At 43.2% G+C, this 18,379-nt stretch overlaps 3 protein-coding genes across 4 annotated transcripts; all 3 read left to right on the forward strand.

Moving 5' to 3' along the window:
* Positions 1 to 91: 91 nt before the first annotated feature.
* On the forward strand, positions 92 to 7,958 carry LOC122616567. Of its 2 annotated transcripts, none has more exons than XM_043792063.1 (7): positions 92 to 330; positions 2,116 to 2,437; positions 2,493 to 4,494; positions 5,387 to 5,791; positions 5,851 to 7,306; positions 7,465 to 7,558; positions 7,618 to 7,958. In XM_043792063.1, exons 2-7 carry the CDS (start codon positions 2,125 to 2,127, stop codon positions 7,956 to 7,958), a joined length of 4,611 nt encoding a protein of 1,536 aa, XP_043647998.1. In that variant the 5' UTR covers positions 92 to 330; positions 2,116 to 2,124. The 2 variants fall into 2 exon arrangements, with proteins under 2 accessions (XP_043647998.1, XP_043647999.1); XM_043792064.1 differs by having other exon boundaries at positions 92 to 252.
* Positions 7,959 to 8,500: 542 nt separating this feature from the next.
* On the forward strand, positions 8,501 to 11,904 carry LOC122616568 (solute carrier family 22 member 3-like). Its single transcript, XM_043792065.1, has 8 exons — positions 8,501 to 8,642; positions 8,701 to 9,027; positions 9,082 to 9,310; positions 9,363 to 9,466; positions 10,466 to 11,241; positions 11,297 to 11,478; positions 11,538 to 11,676; positions 11,736 to 11,904. The coding sequence occupies exons 2-8, from the start codon at positions 8,798 to 8,800 to the stop codon at positions 11,804 to 11,806; spliced, it is 1,731 nt and encodes a 576-aa protein (XP_043648000.1). The 5' UTR covers positions 8,501 to 8,642; positions 8,701 to 8,797; the 3' UTR covers positions 11,807 to 11,904.
* Positions 11,905 to 12,681: 777 nt separating this feature from the next.
* On the forward strand, positions 12,682 to 15,994 carry LOC122616281 (organic cation transporter protein-like). Its single transcript, XM_043791682.1, has 6 exons — positions 12,682 to 13,520; positions 13,584 to 13,830; positions 14,348 to 14,451; positions 14,512 to 15,281; positions 15,337 to 15,518; positions 15,580 to 15,994. Exons 1-6 carry the CDS (start codon positions 13,273 to 13,275, stop codon positions 15,742 to 15,744), a joined length of 1,716 nt encoding a protein of 571 aa, XP_043647617.1. The 5' UTR covers positions 12,682 to 13,272; the 3' UTR covers positions 15,745 to 15,994.
* Positions 15,995 to 18,379: the final 2,385 nt, after the last annotated feature.

Consider the following 18,379-nt stretch of genomic DNA (forward strand, 5'->3'; position numbering starts at 1 on the left):
AGTAGAAGTAAACAAAGTGTAGTTCAAAAAATACTTATCTATACCTAATTCACATATCCCTATATTTGTTAGAGAGCAAGACTTGGTCACACTATATTGGACATTTTTATGTTTGTTTTTTCTCACTCGGTAAAAATATAAACAAACGAATAAATATTAAAATGTGCGGTCCGACGAAAAGTATTGTTATTGCGGCATAACTACCGCATATGACAAGTTAACACAAGTTGCTCGAACACTTACGCCGAAGCGGTAAAATAATGCATTTCAAAAATTCGTATACCTCGTCTATTCTGTTTTCCTGTGTGGAATATTAAAACCAGTTTATACGTAAGACATTGCCAATGTGTAAAATATTAGCCAAGTTGCTAGCGGCACTTAACAAATTGCTTAGGTATTGATTTTTCCCTATAAGCCGCTGCCGAAATGCAATTGACATACACATACACGTCTTTTGGTGACTCCCCTTCCCCTCCCACACACGTTTTCCTATCCTGGCTTTTTCATTTCCCAAGTTCATTTGGGTTAATGCACGGATTATGGGCGCGGAATTTATTGATTTGATTGAGCGACGAGAAATAAATGTCCAACCTTGTAGGGTGCTCTATTTCCGGCTACCCCGTTTCCGGGTTCCTCCTTCTTGCCGGCTGTTTTGATTGATTCTCCGAGTGTATGTTCAGCGTATGTCCAATGGCTTAATTAGGCTAACTCACGTATAGCTACTCGGAATCGGGGTTGGGATCCCGGGCTCACTTTACTGCCAATGGAATACGGTGGTAGTGGGCGGCGGAAATCAGGAAAGGCGTGTTTTTGTATACTGTCGTGACCTAATTTCTTGTCTGTTTACTTTATGGTCAAAACGAACGACACCGCAGGACTTCCAGCTGAAGTGAAAGGTGCAGCACTGACCTATTGTGATACTTCATGGCACCAGATGTGACCACAAGTTCGTTTACATACTTTTGATTCTGAAATATAGATGGTGATGAAAAAGAGCACCTTAATGTACATTTCTATCGATCTGCAGAAAAACTTTTTGCCACGCCCAAACTAACGCCCACAAATAGCCCAATACTGCAACGCCCAAATTTTTGGAATATGTTTTTAATTTTTTTCCATGGTTTTATTAGTCTTGCAAATTTCATCGATTTGCCAAAAAACTTTTTCCCACGCCCACAAACCGCCAACAAACTGTCAGTGTTGAAGAGCCTCCTTCGCACTTCCACTAGCTGAGTAATGGGTATCAGATAGTCGAGGAACTCGACTATACCGTTCGCACTTGTTATTATTTGTATTCGGTGTATTGAGAATGCAATAGTTGATTTCCTCGAAATTGGAAAGAAAAGCGTTTAAAGAATGTGAGAGGTACAGCTTTTTGCGGATTGTGGGCGCTTTGTGGCGCTGCTTCTAGTTATCTAGATTAAAGCGGTCATTTGAGCACACGGACATGGCCTGATCTACTCGGCAAGGAATCATGATCAAGAATATAAGTACTTTATAGAGTAACGGATGTTATGTTTTCACTGAGCCTAAGTTGACTAAAATTAATATTACTAAATAGTTGTGATATTTTCGGAATAGCAGTACATATAATATTTTATGTATGTATTTATCACGGTTTTAATTATTTCTTCAGTTAAGACACTAACAAATTAATTGTTTTACTCCTAATAGCGTAGATTATTCAATCCCGAAAGATATTTGTGAGCACCAGTGGTGCATACCAAACTATTCTACTGCTAACTCTAATTCAATTTTATTGCTTCACTCTTTAAAAGGCCCATCTTTAGCTCTAGCCCATATGCGCTAGACCTGGCCCTCATTCACTCAACCACTCTTCCAATCCCTGACCCCAGCATAAGCGCACAATTATGCTAATGGTTCACATGCCCAAACAAGAACCACTTGAGCCCCGCTAAGCGGTCCTCCAATCCACTGTCATTCGGAATTCTCCCTTTCTCTGTCCCACTCTCAGTCGGAGAATTCTTTGCTCTAGTGACTAATTTACGGTGAGACCATCACTCTGTGTACGTCCGGCGATGAAGTCACTACACTAAGCTGAGGGCGTAGTTGGCAATTCTTGAGTATTGAAGGAATCCCTTGTCTTTTTTGTAGTGAGCCACCATGGTGAAAATCCTGCAGGCCTACAATTTTGCTAGGCAGCAGACGTATGCCCTAAACGGTGACATCCTGGCGGCCAGCCTGCTCGGGAACAACCGCATAGCCATCAGTAGTGCGGAACAGTTCATCGAGATCTACGATATAGGTGCCAAGCAGGCCCAGTCTGAGGACTCCAGGAGAACGGCACCGGAAGATGTTGGTCAATCCAATGAGACGGCAGGAGAATCCACCACCACGACAGGTGATGAGAGGACGCCGAGCAGGAGCACGCTGGCTACGGTGGGCGAAGTGGTGCAACTTATTTACTGTGAAGCTGGTGGGTAAATATCAATATCTCTCCAAAAAGCAACTAAAGCTGTATATTATTATAGGCAAATACCTTCTTACTCTTGAAAAAGAACAGGCGGGCAGTCCGGTGCATTCCTCCTCCACCATTAGTTGCACATCAAGCAGCAACAGCAATACAGTCTGCTCCGAGGATGATACAAAGATGTTCGTACGCATTTACGCCAACTTCTGGAAGTTCCCAGACAGTCGGCTTAACGAGCTGCCCATTACCATTCGAATAGCTTCGATGACCACGCCCAAGACGCCGTTGGTGGAGAGCATCGATGTGATTGAGCTCCCGTTACGTAGTCCGCCGGAGCTGGTGCACTGCTGCCAGACATCGGGAAACATCATTGTAAGCAGTCGTGACCGGATTTACCTCTACGAATACACCCAGTGCGTTCATGAGAACACGCAGCCTAGGTTCGCTTTCATCGACTTTCTGCCCTTTAAGTTCTTCGTTCAACTAAACTTCGTGCCAGTGCGTCTGTGTCTAGCGGAGAACGTAATCGCCTGTCTCAGTCATCGATACTGCGTAGCCTTTAAGGTGGTGGATGCACTCACTAGCAGAGCCAGTGGAGGGCAGGATGTGAGCTGTCTGGACAATGACTATGGTGGCGGAGACGAGCCGCTCTCGGAATCCCTAAGCTTGGGTAGTAAGGCTAGTGCCAGCGGCGCAGGTGGGGGCGTAGTCAGTTCCAGCCACAGTCAGCAGAGCTGCGAGAGCGACTCCTTGCAATCGACGAGCAGTGCAAAAGCACAGGTTGTCATAAATGGTGCCTTGCCTGGACGGTCACCGTTAGACTTTAACGTGGCCAAGCTAGTTAACAATGCGTACGGCAGGGAATTTGAACCGGAATTGCGATCTCAGTGGGACGAGACTACAGACTACGGAGGAGGAAAAAGTCAGGATGACAACCAGGATATCACCATTAGCCCTCAGCGCGCTGCAGACATTAAAATCAAGCTCGTGAACGAGGCTAAGGCAATGAATGTGAGGGGTATAGCCGGGAGCAGTCATCTGGATGATGCGTCGGTGCAATATGACGTGCGCAAGCTTTTGCAGATCTGTATGAAGACCTCGGAGAATCAACAGCGTGTTCTCGACATTTTTCGTTGTATGGATCTCAAGGCCATCTACCAAAGGAACAGCCAAGAAATAGACCAGGAAGACGATGAGTATGACATGGGCAACCAACAGGTGCCCAGTGCGGTGACCACCTTTAAGCACGTGAACCGCAGGACACTTAAGTCTTCGCAGCATCAGAGGTGCATAGGACACGCCCTCCTGGTGGCCAGTAGTGTGGACGGCTTTCTGTACCAGTTTTCTGCGCAAGGGAAGTGGTATAGTGAGAATGAAAAGCCTGTGGCCAGCTACAGCTTCACGGCGCCTGTTATCCAGGTCCAAATCAACGACTATGTCGTGTATGCAGTGACCTCCGAGTCTGTCGAAACGCACACCTCACGGATTGGTCACAAGCTCTTTCACAATCGATTCGAATACCCTTCGATTGGCTGTTTGTTTCCAGAGGAGTCAGCTCCAGATGTGAGTTCCCCCATCGCCGTTGTGGGTCTGGCAGCGTTTATGCATGTTCAGTTCGTTTGTGTGAACCGAGAGCAGCTCGTGCTCATCACGAATGCAGCTCTGGAGCAGCACAAGCGGCGAAGCATGGGCGAGGTTCCTGGCACTCAAGTAGTAGCTGTCAAGAGAAACATTGCCGCACGCCTACTGGCCGAAGCGAAGGCGAAACACAATAGTCTGCTTAGGAGCAGCAGTGCAGTCCAATCCTCGACGATGACCAACGAGTGGACGCTGTACAATCTAGAAGTACCTCGAGTGGAGTGCGTCGTAGAGGATCTTGAAGGCATTGCGGAATCGTATCGCAGTGCAAGCAGCTCTAACTTTTACGATCTCATGGAGGAGGCGCATGTCATGCTGCGATTAGGTCTCACGCTGCAGGGCGAGCGCTTGGGAGCGGAACGGGAGCAGCGGCTTCGGAAAATGTTCATGGCAAACTGCAGAAAACTGGCGGACTTCTCAATACGGTACGGACCTTAAACATAAACCTCTTATCAATTTTGTTGATCAGCATCAGGCTTACAACCTGCTTTTAACTGCAAGGGTATATATGTACACTTGAGCTTGCCCAACCTAGATTTAAAGTATGTAACAAGTAACAGGTATTGATCAGGATTACTAGCCGAGTCGATCTGAGCATGGGCGTCAGTGTGTCCCCACGCCGCTCTAAACTGTAACGTTCCAACTTTTGAGTTTTGACAAAAGAGAATGTTATAGTCGAGTTCCCCGATTATCCATACCCGTTACTCGGCTAGTGAAAGCATGAACGAGAAATTTCAACATTTTCTGGAATATCGGTAGAAATTGGGGAACAAAATTATAAAAAGAAAAAAAATTAACATTTTCCAAAAGTTTGGGTGGTTTGTGGGCGTTAGAGTGGGCGTGGCAACATTTGGAAACAAACTTGCTCTGCGTCTAAGTCTGGAAGCTGCATGCTAAGTCTTAACGTTCATGCGGACGGACATTGCCAGTTCCACTCGGCTTTTGGTCCTGGGCGAATCGGACGATCTAATGGTCTAATATAGTGGCAATAGGAATAAAATCATACTTACTGCAAGGCTATATATACTTCCAGTTGCCTAGCCTCTTTTTTATGGTCTCCTCCCTTTTATGGCCAATTATTACGATATTACGATTACGATTTTACGATAATGCCAATAACGGGTTGGCCACACCCATTCTAGCGTCCCCCACCATTTTCAAAAATGTTCTGATCATTTTTCGATTATATCATTTTTCATTATATCATATATCGATATACCACATTTAAAATCTTTCGACTTTTATTTAATGTATATAAATAAAATGTAGCTTTATAAAGCTATATTCATATTACTTACCCACCCAACTTTTGAACAGTTCAAACACACAGGAAGTATATCTCCAGGCTACAGGTTTCTACAGAATGTGTCAGCTTCATCTGGTAGATATTTTCAACAACTACGTACAGAATTTTATGGACAGTGAGGGAAGCGTGAACCCACCTGAGCTCTCCGGTCTGATCTACACAGTTAAGCTGTTCCTTCTCAGTTTGGGAACAGATCGATTGAAGTCGGCCTTTTTGAACCAGACAGTTCGTCCGTATTTTACGCCAGCTCGGGTGATGCAACAAGGTTACAAGCAGGTTTCACTTTCGCTGGAGTTCCTTAACATGTTCATCAAACATGCCCCTTTGGAAATCCCGCAGATAATGCTAGTTTCACCTGTTGTAGCGGACTCCATAAGTGGGGAGTTGATAAACTACCTTAAATACTTGGACAAACTGTAAGTTGACTTATTTCTGTAAAAATATGTTAATATAATTTAATATATTTACTAATTAGTTCCCCCGATGAAAATCTTCTGCTGGCTGTGACTGCTTGCCGTATGTCCAACTATTTGCTTGCGCAGGAAGTAGTTTCAAAGTCCACAAGACGCAACCTAGCCACTGCTTTAATACGGAACAAGAATGTTATGTTCGACGACAGTACTGTGATTTATCAGCGACGCCATCAACAGCAAACTGACTCCCAGGCATCAAGCTTACGAGCTAGAAAAAGTCGACGGTTGGGGGCGAAAAGCAAACCAACTCCGGTTGGAACGCCAGCTCCGAGTACCATAGTATCTTTCTCGGACTTCTCCGAAACCATTTTGTTGGCCAACGAGCAGCCAGCTCTGCTCGAAGCTATCAGTGATGCTTTCATCCATGCGCTTTGCATCGAGCACAGCATGACGCTGGACGTGATTTTGCAGCTCTTTCTTAACTACATCGCCTCGCACATTGGCCAAAAGGGATACCAGACCTCTCAAAAGGTGTTCGTGAACATTCTTCAAGTGTACTTCTATGATCTCTACGATGTAAGCTCGTCTTTGCAAGCCCACGAGATTCGTTCGCAAACACCGCCACAGCTGGACGACGATTACGACGAGGAGTGTAGCAGTTCGCGGGTTCCCTCGCTGCACAGCGAGGCAGATGCCCAGTCACTGTCCAGCTCTTGCGCCAGTTCGGCACACGAAGAGCGATCGGCGAGCCTGTCGATCAGTGGCAGGCAGCAGCGAATCGTCTACGACCAGCTGCAGGAACAACAGTCCTCGCCTTTTCAGAAGCGCAATTCAAATGCCTCGCTCTCACAGCCTCAGGCTGATGACGATGTGGTTGCGACTAATCTTAAGGGTCTCAAGATCCTGTTTCGAATGTACATGGGCAGGCTAAAGGCTCTAAGTGATCTCATCACAGATCTGCAATCAGCGGACGTCGAGCAACAAACGAGCCACGAGGAGTTTTTGAACCTGCGAATGGAATGCATTTCGTACATGGTGGGAATGGCACCTAATTACAACGCAAAGCCGATTATAAGGAACCCCAATGATCCGTTGGCCGGCAAGCTTATTTATGTGCCCTTTATTCCGGACTATAAGCTGCCTGAGGGAGAGGAGTATGATCGCCACATTAAGGTATACATTCGGCCAATTCCTTGTTTGTTGGAGCGACCGCAGTATCTGAACCGACTTCCGCCATTTGAACGTAGCGATTTTAGCTATCCGAACAAGGACGACGGAGAGTTCGAGGTGCGCTTTCTTAGCTGGCATAACGAGTTGCTGACACTCACTCTGAAAATACAGAGTCTGTTAGCTTCTACCAAGGTGGATCGTGAGATCGTTTCGGAGTTTCTCGCCTTCATACAAAAAACGCCCAATTTAATCGGCATAGACAGTTTTCTGGTAATCGTGTTGCCCAAGAACTTGGCCATAAACTATCTGCTTAGTTTCTGTCCCGCCTTTTTGTGGCAGTATGGAAAGGTAAGGTTCACGAGCTTAAATGTTTTTGTGAATTATATAAGTAATAAAACTGTATATTATTTACATTATTATTTATACCCCATTTGGGTATCAAATCAAATTATATTGAGACTTATATGTAAAGGTTTCTTTAATAATTATTTGTGGTTCACTTGCAGTCTTGCGGGTTCACACCAAAGCATTGGGAGAGCCTATTGCGGAAAATACTCAGCAAGCAGGAGGCGCTGCCCAATTGGAAAGCACATATAACGGGTTTGAAGCTTCTACAATTTTAAACTACTTGCGTAATTAATCGGCATATCATTTTACAGAGATTTTAAACAACCTGGTGGCTGAGCTGAGCTTTGAAGAACTATTGCAATGCTTTCCCAGCGAAGCGATTAAAAATCGCAACACCGCACAGTATTTCGCCACGGAATTTGCCGAGACATGTATCTTGTATGAAAACGAGGAGCTTGTCTTTAAAAATCCTGATCGAAAAGATGGACACAGGGATCACATGCCGATGGATAACATAGACGAGGACAATGTGTTTGAGGTAACGCTACGCAAGGCGGTTGCCAAGCAGCGGAGTATTGCCCTGAGGTCCATGATTGAGTCCACAGGAACGCAGCTATTCGACGCTACTAGTAATCCCATGTATAACCTGTAGGCGATCTACATTCCTCGTTAAACTAGTTTAATCTTAAATTATCATATTAAAAATCGATGAGATTGATATTAACGTAGGAAAGTAGTGAACTCAAAAAGCTTTTTTATTACGCCACGGATTGATCGAAATGTATTTTGTAATTTTAGGGCACGTTATTTATTGACAATTATGTTTGAAAAACACACGCTCGAATACTCCAGCTTTCGGTTATTTATGAAACTGAGCTAACGGGAAAAAGCTCCTAAGCTGTAGGTTGTAAAAATAATTAGCTCGTCGCGCTCTTATGTTAGTTGCCATATGTAACCAGACTTACGATCGATACTTGTTGGTACTTTCTTTATAGCTGCATTTGTACTTGTATTTATCCAAGTCTCCTTTGAACTTTACTTTAAAAACCTAAAAAGTATTTGTAACCTATTTAAACATTAGTTTTATTGTCCTTTTATTTGCCCACATCCAAGCACACTTTTACGACAAAAACAACAAGATCAAGTGATATTTTTAATTCTTTCATTGAATCTGAACAATAAAAGCATAATTATATTACAATAGCTAAAATTTTTTTTTAGCAGCATAAGCTGAAAGTTTATTAACCTGACAGCATTAAAATACGGCTGCATTAGAGCCGTTCATAGCCACTACGTATTCCGGCAATTAAATTCTGGCTTTTGTGGCCGTGCTAAGGTAATTGAACATGCGAAATAGCGTCAGTTAAACTGCCTGCGGACAGATTTCTCCGCAGTGATTAACTGAGCCAATTAAGGGCGCTAGACATCGGGCGTACTGCTTTCCAAGCCGGACTCAGTCACTTGACGGCGCTTGGCGAAATCGGCGGCAGCATGCTAAAGCTCCACCAAGAAGAGGTGGTTTCGGAGAAGTCTATGTCCGGACCGAATGACATAGAACCAACGAAAACGTCGGAAGAGAACAAACTGGACGCGATCATCGTTGAGATTGGCCAGTTCGGACCTTTTCAAGTCTTCAACTACATATTGCTTTGCCTGCCCATCATCTGCAACGCCTTCTACTCCATCTCCTACGTCTTCACCGCTGGCGATGTGCCCCATAGGTGGGTTACTGAAATTGTTTTGGGCTGCTCGTTTTAGTTGGAAATTCCTTATAGGTGCAACATCACCCTGTGCGATGGAGTGGACTCCAGGTATGAAGAACAATTCCTAAATTTTACCACTCCCCAGCGCCACGGGAACTGGGTTCAGTGTGAGCAGTACGCCGTGCGAAACGATATCGCGGGTGAACCTTCGTGCAATGTCAGTAGCTTTGATATGGCTCAGCGAGTTCCCTGCGATGCTGGCTATAAGCTGAGGGACGACGAAAAGACAATAGCAAGTGAGGTGGGTTTCAAGGTACCTTAAAGGTATTATGATCTAATTTATATTACAACAGTTTGGCCTATTCTGCGCTGACCAATGGAAACTGTCTATGGTGGGAACAGTAAACAATATTGGACAGTTTGTGGGAATACCACTAGGGGGTTATTTCGCCGATCGGTAAGATTAAAACCAAAATCTCATTTTAAAGTACTAGTGGTTCCGTAATATTATTGGGTCCACTTTTATTTTTAACCCACCTCAAAAGTATTTAATTTCCAAATTGTGGTCGTCGAAATTTTTTTTTTTAGCAAATCGAAAGAAATATGCAAATGTGTAAAAGAATAAATATAGAGAGTGGGTTGGGCAAAATTTGGAAACAACTTGAGATGCCATATCGACTGGGCTATTGAACTGATTAAAGTTGTATATATACTACCTTCTACCTGTTACAATTTTTTTAAAAAATTTACTTTACGAGTAAAATATTTTACTATGTATAGGAACCACAACATTTTGTTTTATTAAACCGGAAAGAAAACGCTTACTATTGCCAAAATGTTCATGAAGTAAGTTTGGTTGTGTAGCTATGCCATTGTATAATGTTTTATATATATAAATGTTGTCGTTTTTTTATACTCGCCAGTCGAAGAGTTAAAACTTTTACTATCGTAGTCGCACTCCTACAAGCTGAGTAACAGGCAGAAAGAAGCGTTTACGACCATATAAAGTATATATATTTTTGGTCAGGATCAATAGCCGAGTCGATTTGGACATGTCCGTCTGTCCGTCCGTCTTTCGGTATGAAGGTCGAGATCTCAGGAACTATAAAAGCAAGAAAGTTGAGATTGAGCATGCAGACTCCAGAGACATAGACGCAGCGCAAGTTTGTTGACCCATGTTGCTACGCCCACAAAACGCACAAAGCTGTCACGCCCGCACTTTTAAATGTATTGATATTTTTTCAAATTTTTGTTAGTCTTGTAAATATCTCTCGATTTGCCAAAAAACTTTTTTCCACGCCGACTCTAACGTCCACACACCGCCAAAAACTGTCAGTGTTGAAGTCTCTCCTTCGCACTTCCAATAGCTGAGTAACGGGTATAAGATAGTCAGGAAACTCGACTATTGCGTTCTCTCTTGTTTAAACCTGCTGATATACATTTTTTTCTTATTAAGATATGGGCGGAAATTTATACTGGTATCCGCGGGAATCCTGAGTTCCTTTGCAGGACTGGCTCGCTCATACGCGCCGGAGTACTACAGCTTTCTTTGCTTGGAGTTCCTAGACATGGTCGTGGGGAGTACGCTCTTTCCCACCGCCTTCCTTCTCGCCGTGGAGCTAGTTGGCCCCAAGCATCGCGTGTTGACGGCCACCATGATCAGCCTGACCTACGGCCTGGCAGAGGCCCTTATGGGCTACATGGCCAAGTATCTGCCCGACTGGCGTGTGCTTCTACGGGTGTTATATACCCCAGCTCTGCTTCATTTAATTTTTATTTGCGTGCTTTCGGAGAGCGTGCGGTGGTTGCTCAGCCAGTCTAAGGAGATGGACGCTCAGACCATACTACGGAGGGTGGCGCAAATAAACCGAAAACCACTGTCGGAGCATCAGCTTAACGAACTGATCCTCTCAAACCGCCGAATGGTGGCCCAGTCTTCCGCAGCCGGGGGTCACTACAGTTTCCGTCAGATCTTCCAGGCCTTGGGCTGTCGCACTGCTTTGTGCTGCTTCGTGTGGTTCACCCACACCCTGGTCGCCCTGGGTCTGAGCCTGCACTCAGCCCAGCTGAGTGGCAGGAAGTTCGAGAACTTCAGCATGACTGGTCTTATGCAGCTGCCTGGCATCCTGATGGCTACAACACTTATGAACTGGATAGGACGGCGACGGGCGCTCAGCTCCTGCCAGTTCACTTGTGCAGTCCTGCTCCTTGCAGTGGCTGCCACGGATGCAGGTATGCATGGGTCCTAATTCGTGGTTAATTGAAAATAAAATGTTTCCTTGATTAGTGCACCCTGTGACCTCTTCCACACTGTACTTCCTTGCAAAAATGACGTCCACAGGCAGCTTTATGATCCTGTATTTCTTCACCTCCGAGATCTTTCCCACAAACTGCAGGAACTGCATGCTGTCCTTCTGCTCCAGTATGGGTCGCTTTGGCTCCATGTTGTCCCCCCAGACCACTCTATTGGTAAGTAACTCTTCGATTAGAAGTTAATATCTAACCAGTGCCAATCAATTCCCGTGCAGATCCCCTACTACAAATATGGGCCCCACCTACTATTCGCACTATTCTGTTTCACCTGCTCGGTATTGGTTTTGTTTTTCCCGGAGACAACGAACAAGGTGCTACCCACTACGCTGGCTGAAGCTCGCGCCCTGGATAAGAGTATACCTAAGAAAAAAATCGTAAAAAGTGTTGTCTAATCAAAATAATCGCGTCCCCAGTTTCTGTGGTCAAACACGTTGCAGATTGTAGTTTTTCTTCACCTTGCATGTCAGGGTGTACACATGTGTAAACATTACTAAAATTACGTAAGTATATCGACGAAGGTGACGTTAAAGTGTACGAAAAATGTATTTATTTAAATTTAGCTTTGTTAAGCCGAAACACATATACCCTAGCAGTAATTATACTCTGAAAGAAACCTATGTATACCAAAATCAAATGAAATTATATTTTTCCCAAAATGAAGTACATATACCGAATCATAAAATTTAATTATCAAAAACTAAGCAATTATATATTTTCCATTAATTATGTTAATTAGTCATTTCGACTTGTTTCTCTGATAAAGTCGTTCGAGTAAAACCAAAATTTTATATTGTATTGTAAGTGTTACATATGTACGTACGAATCGTATTACAATGTAATACTGAATAACTTGATATCAATGAACTTCAAGGATTTGGAACTTCAGCAATATAATTAATAACTATACATACATATTTTTGTAAATGTATCAAACACATTTGTACACATACTATTATTCGATGGTTATGTACATTTGATTTTGCGAAGGGACTTACTGTCAAAAGGCTTAACAAAAAAACTTTTGTTCAGTTGGGTATTTATCTACATACATAATTCCGTTTAGAATCGGAGCTTATCAACTGAATGACCAGCCTTTCTGCGAGATATTACAGATTTATGGCGGCTATTCAGAGGGGTTGTGTCATACATCTATCAAGCAATTACAGCGCGCCAATAATTCACGAGGTCTAACTTATTGTGGCTTCGTTGAAACTTATCATTGATTTATCAATCTGGTCGGAAATCGGCCGATCGATCGAATAGTCAGACATTCAAGCTCTAGACTTGGGTATACAGTTTCTGCAAATCAAGTGTAAAGTCAAGACAAGCAGACACCCAAAGTAAATGGCATGACGTAAATGGCGTAAGATAAGGCGGCCAACATGCCAGGTCGCCCAACTTGTTGACCCAGTGGAGCAATCAGCTAACAGGCGAAAACAGCTGTTGACCACAACACACTACCCACTACCAGACACCATGTCTCGTCGTCTGAGAGATAAAGCATAGCTGCGAAACCATTGATATCTATTGATATCTGCTAACCCATATACAACTTAACGCGTTCGGATGGTGGTACTCGAAGTTCTCCCATTGTTGGTAAGTGTCCGTGTACACACACAGATGCATCAAGTTTCGGATTGGTGCCTGATAAGACCCCGATAAGAAGGGAATATGGAGAAGAGCAGACGGGTTAAAAATAGAAACGCGAGAGCGGCCACAATCGAAAGAGAACTAAAGACTCGAATCAAAACACAGCACTGTTGATGTGGTTAAGTCATTCGTTGAGTGGCACTGCTCCCAGCGAGACGCTCCAGAGCGTCTATAAATAAGCCCCAAAGCTAACGAGGAAAGATCGCGGTCCGCGAGTTATAAAACACCGATTAGAAGGAGAAGTGCATCCACCACGTGGCTGGCGGGCAATTGATTGTAAAAATATATTATTCAGACATTATGACCAGCCAGAAGGAGGGAAATGGAAGCAAGCCGACCGATCACAAGACCAATGGACATGCGGACGCGGAGGCGGCGACGCAGAAGGCTGGCGGGGATGAGGACAACTCTCTGGACGCTATTCTGGTCCGGATCGGCCAGTTCGGGCGCTATCAGATCATCAACTATGTTCTGCTCTGCGTTCCGATGCTCTTCAACGCGTTCTTCTCCATCTCCTATGTTTTCACGGCGAGTACGGTGGTACACAGGTAGGCAAAAAGGCCTTTAAATAAATTGGCTGATCCAGATCTCCAATTTCCCATTTGTGCCAGGTGCACTGTTCCGCAGTGCGATAGTCCCAGCAGTGTCTATGAGGAGGACTGGCTAGGCTTCACCATCCCATACAAGAACTCCGCCTTGGATGGCTGTCATCGGTACGCCGTTAACCTAACTGGGGCTATCACGGGATACACCGACCCATCTGGAAAATACTGCCTCCATGAGTATTTCACTGATATATCCGAGACTTGTGGACGCGACTTCAAGTTCAGGGACGAGGAAAAGACCATATCAACGGAGGTGGGTAAACTAAGATAAGCGCATACTTAAGCTGACGGAAGTTCCGTGGGAAATATTTATTTTGATAACAAGTTGGAGGGAGGTATTTTCAGAAGGCAGTAAATGAAACAGTGTCAATCATTAAAACGAATATTTGCAAATTACTTGGTAGGTTGTAGGTACATTTATTGCATATTTGAGTATCTATATTACTTTACACCCAAATAAACACGTATAATAAATGTACGTGAAAGAATTTGCGTACTGAGAATAAATGCCTAACGTAAAGAGACTAAAATATCCGTTTTTTGGTACCTTGGTTTAAAAATTTGTTTAATCAATTTTATAGTTTTGTTTAAACTAATATTTTTCTTATATATATGTTTACAATTCAACTGATTTTATAAGTGTAAAAATCGTGTCTTGGCTGGTCCGTATAAATATATTTAATTTATATATGAATTTAGTATATAGACATACAAAATGTTGGATACCTAAATACTAATAAAATAACAATATTCACATTCCATCTCTAAAGTTTGGAATATACTGTGAGGACGAGTGGATGCTTTCCATGGTGGGCACTATAAACAATGTGGGCCAATTCGTGGGCATACCCCTTGGAGGATACTTTGCGGATCGGTAATTAGTTTCGGTTTGGTAAGAGTAATTGCAGTCTAATAACATCTACATCTACCCCAGATACGGACGACGTACCATGCTAGCTGTAGCCGGATCCTTAAGTGCTCTAATGGGCGTGATCCGTTCGCTGTCGAGCAACTACTCCATGTTCCTGGTATTCGAGTTCCTGGACATGGCCGTGGGTAGCACCCTCTTTCCAACCGCCTTCCTGCTGGCAATCGAGTTAGTTGGCCCAAAAAGACGAGTGGCTGCGGCCACAATCATCACTATCTTCTACGCTCTGGGCGAGGCCTTCCTCGGATTCCTGGCTTCCCAAGTGCAGCACTGGCGCTGGCTGCTCCGGGTGCTTTACGCTCCGGCTGTGCTGCAGATCCTCTTTTTGTGGATCTTGCCGGAGAGCGTCCGATGGCTGCTGAGTCAGGGTGCCGAGGAGAAGGCATCCAATGTGCTGCGACAGGCGGCGCGGATCAATAAGCGGTCCCTGCCGGAGGAGCAGGTGGAGGATCTCTTGACCAGCAATCGACAAAAGCTGAGCCAGGCCAATGAGAGCCAGTATCCAATAATGCGAGCCGTGGTCTTCTTCTCGCTGCGGATAGCCAACTGTTGCCTTTGCTGGTTCACGCACACGCTGATCGCCTTGGGTCTTAGCCTAAACTCTGTTAACCTGGGCGGCAACAAGTATACCAACTTCATGCTAAACGGTTTCATCCAGATCCCTGGCCTGTTGCTCCCCCTGATCATCATGGACCGCGTTGGCAGGCGCTATTCCCTCTGCGCCTCGATGCTGCTCTGTGCCATTTGCATGGGCGCCTCTGCCGCAGTGCCAGCAGGTGAAGGAACACGATCTTTCATTTAATTGTTCTCTAGAATATAATTTTCGATTAGATAACCGCGCGGGTTCTCTGACCCTGTTCCTGATTGGAAAGCTAGCCATCACCTGTAGCTTCCAGATCTTGTACTTCTTCACCTCGGAGATCTTTCCCACCAACGTACGAAACACCCTTTTGTCTCTCTGCTCCATGGTGGGACGAATCGGTTCCATGCTGGCCCCACAAACCCCTCTATTGGTTAGAACGGCTTTACCTATTCATGTTCGAACAGCTAACTATCGGTCCTTGTCCCTTCCAGGCCAAGTACTACGTATACGCCCCGCAGATCCTGTTCGCCACCTTCGCCCTGATCAGTGGCTTCCTGACCCTGGCCTTTCCCGAGACGTCGGACAAGGTGCTTCCAACGACCATCGAGGAGGCGCGCGATTTGAATCAGGCCAAGCGGCGTGGTGAGGAGTCGTGATATCCGTGATATTTATGATCAGCATTTAGCATCGTTTTTAAAGTCATAGAGCCCTTTTTGTTTTGTTTTGTGTTTTTGTTTCTTTTATTATATACATACATAGTAATTCCAAAACAGTACATATATCTGGAGCTTATCTCCTTTCACAATTTGGGCTTACATATAGGTTTAACTTTATTGCGTATGCATAAGTATCTCTCTCGATCAATGCAATTATTTATTTAAGTAATAAAATTAATTTTTACTCGGATCTGGTCAGCATAGATTTCAAGCCAATAGATTTCGAACTAAATGTTATCATCAAATACGGGAATAATTTAATTTAAAAACTCATGTAAGCATATGTAGATAAATATGTAGTTATACATAGACTTATACTTGAATTGTGGCGCCCCCAAACGGTAGGTGGATGTACTTTTTCTGCTAGAATATATTATCGATTAGTATCGACACTTGTGTGTCGAAATCGGGATGGCAACCGAAAAGTATGTATTTTTAAATGCCGTTAAAGGAATTCTAAAATTTAAGTTACATATATGACCGCCGTTTTTATTTATATATTCTTTAAATATGCTTTATATTTCCTTTTTTATTTCTGCTTTTGCTTGGAAAACAATCATTTTTGTAACTAATAGATCCAGAAAATGTATATATTTTGTGCATATTTTACAGTAGAATTCCACCTTGAGGCTACTATATTTGACTATCGCTTGTGAAAATATGAAGCGATTTGATAATCTGGAATAAATATGCCGAAGCAAAATGTAAAGACTGGACTGTGGGATCTCTAGTCCAATACCAAGAGCGTCCATCTGACTCGAAACGATTAATTTTGGTTTCATCTGACCATATAACCTGAAAAACCAAATTTTTGTGATTGTTTTAACTTATTGGTATTGGACTAGAGATCCCACAGTCCAGTCACCAAGTAACGTGAAGCAAACCGTGAAGCAAGGTGGCGGATCAATAATGGTTTGGGGCTGTATACACAAAAACGGAGTTGGTCCCTTGGTGTTAATTGAAGGTATAATGCGGAAGGAACATTACTTAAACATTTTGCAACAAAATTTTCCAAAAGTAATTCAAAATATGGGTATTGCTGCTAAAAAATGCATATTTCAGCAAGACAAGGATCCCAAACACACATCGATTTTGGTCAACAATTGGATGGAAAAGCAAAATTTTGAATCGCTGAAGTGGCCACCGCAAGCTCCTGATATGTATCCCATAGAAAATTTGTGGAGCCATGTAAAATCCCAACTGGCAAAATATGCAGGCCCTCCAAGTAGAATGATGGAGCTGTGGGAAAGAACAAAGGACCTCTGGTACGCTATTCGTCCTGAAATGGTGCTACGGTATACCCAAAGTATGCCAAATTGCACAACGGAGCTAAAAAAATCAAAAGGGCTGTGGACTCATTATTAAAATAATTTTAAAACAAATTTTCGTTTAATATATCACCCCAGTGCAAAACTGTAACATTTGACTTCTTTTACATTTTGCTTCGGCATATTTATTCCAGATTATCAAATCGCTTCATATTTTCACAAGCGATAGTCAAATATAGTTGCAACAAAACAAGACTAAGATTATTATCGTACATAAAATAGGAGAGAAGATACTGACCGTTGAAGTTAGAATATGCAACTCGTGTTACAGTTTTGCTCGTCAGTGTACATACGAGTATGTACATATACAGATAAAAATAAGAGAGAATGCAAAATTCAAGTTCCCCGACTATCTGATACCCGTTACTCAGCTAGTGGAAGTGCGAAGGAAAAATTTCAACAATAACAGTTTTTGACGGTTTGTGGGCGTGGCAAACAAATGTTTGGTTTTATTAATGTAATTCTAATGTTATTAAATCATCCTAAAACATGAGTTAATGAGGGATTTAAAATAAATGATTTAAGAATATGTATACATTAATACTTTTGGAATATACAGAAATCTCTAATTGCAAGTATTTATTAACTTATTACCAATAATAAAGTGATCATATTTACCACTGCATTCAAATTTTAAATTTGCTTAATATATAATATAATATAATGTGGCAATAAAAAATATACCAAAAAATCAGCCTATAAGAATCTTCATATTGATTCCGTTATTGGCGAAAAACATTTAAAAGGGCGTCCATGTAATGATCATGAAACTGATCAAACATACTTCACAAACAATTCAATGTTGTAGTAAACTCGAGTAGCCTATCTGTGTCTCTGGTGTAGCTCGCTGATATCGTCGTTAAGACTTTGAAGTGCCATGTCGAACAACAACCTAAACAACTATGTGTAAACAATAGTAGGAGTACAGAACTGAGTTCTTTGCCGGAATTATAAATACAAACAAAGCCAAACCCGCAATGAGGTGTAATAAAAGGGAACAATAGTTACCCTAAAACACTGCTCGTGTGTCATTTTATGAATGGTTAACGCTGGTGTGATTTGATTTGATGGCATTTGATTTGATGGTAATTGCAATTATAGTCATTGGTTCTGTGGCTTCGGAGGGTTTCTTATCGGGACTCGATGACAACTTCTGCGCCTTGCAGCGATGATATCGCAACCTTATCTCCGATCTGACGATCGCCCGATCGGATGGCCAGGTCCGGACAACCAAATGCCGAGTGGCA

This window comes from Drosophila teissieri, chromosome 3L (assembly GCF_016746235.2).
Source record: "Drosophila teissieri strain GT53w chromosome 3L, Prin_Dtei_1.1, whole genome shotgun sequence".
Classification (NCBI taxonomy): domain Eukaryota; kingdom Metazoa; phylum Arthropoda; class Insecta; order Diptera; family Drosophilidae; genus Drosophila; species Drosophila teissieri.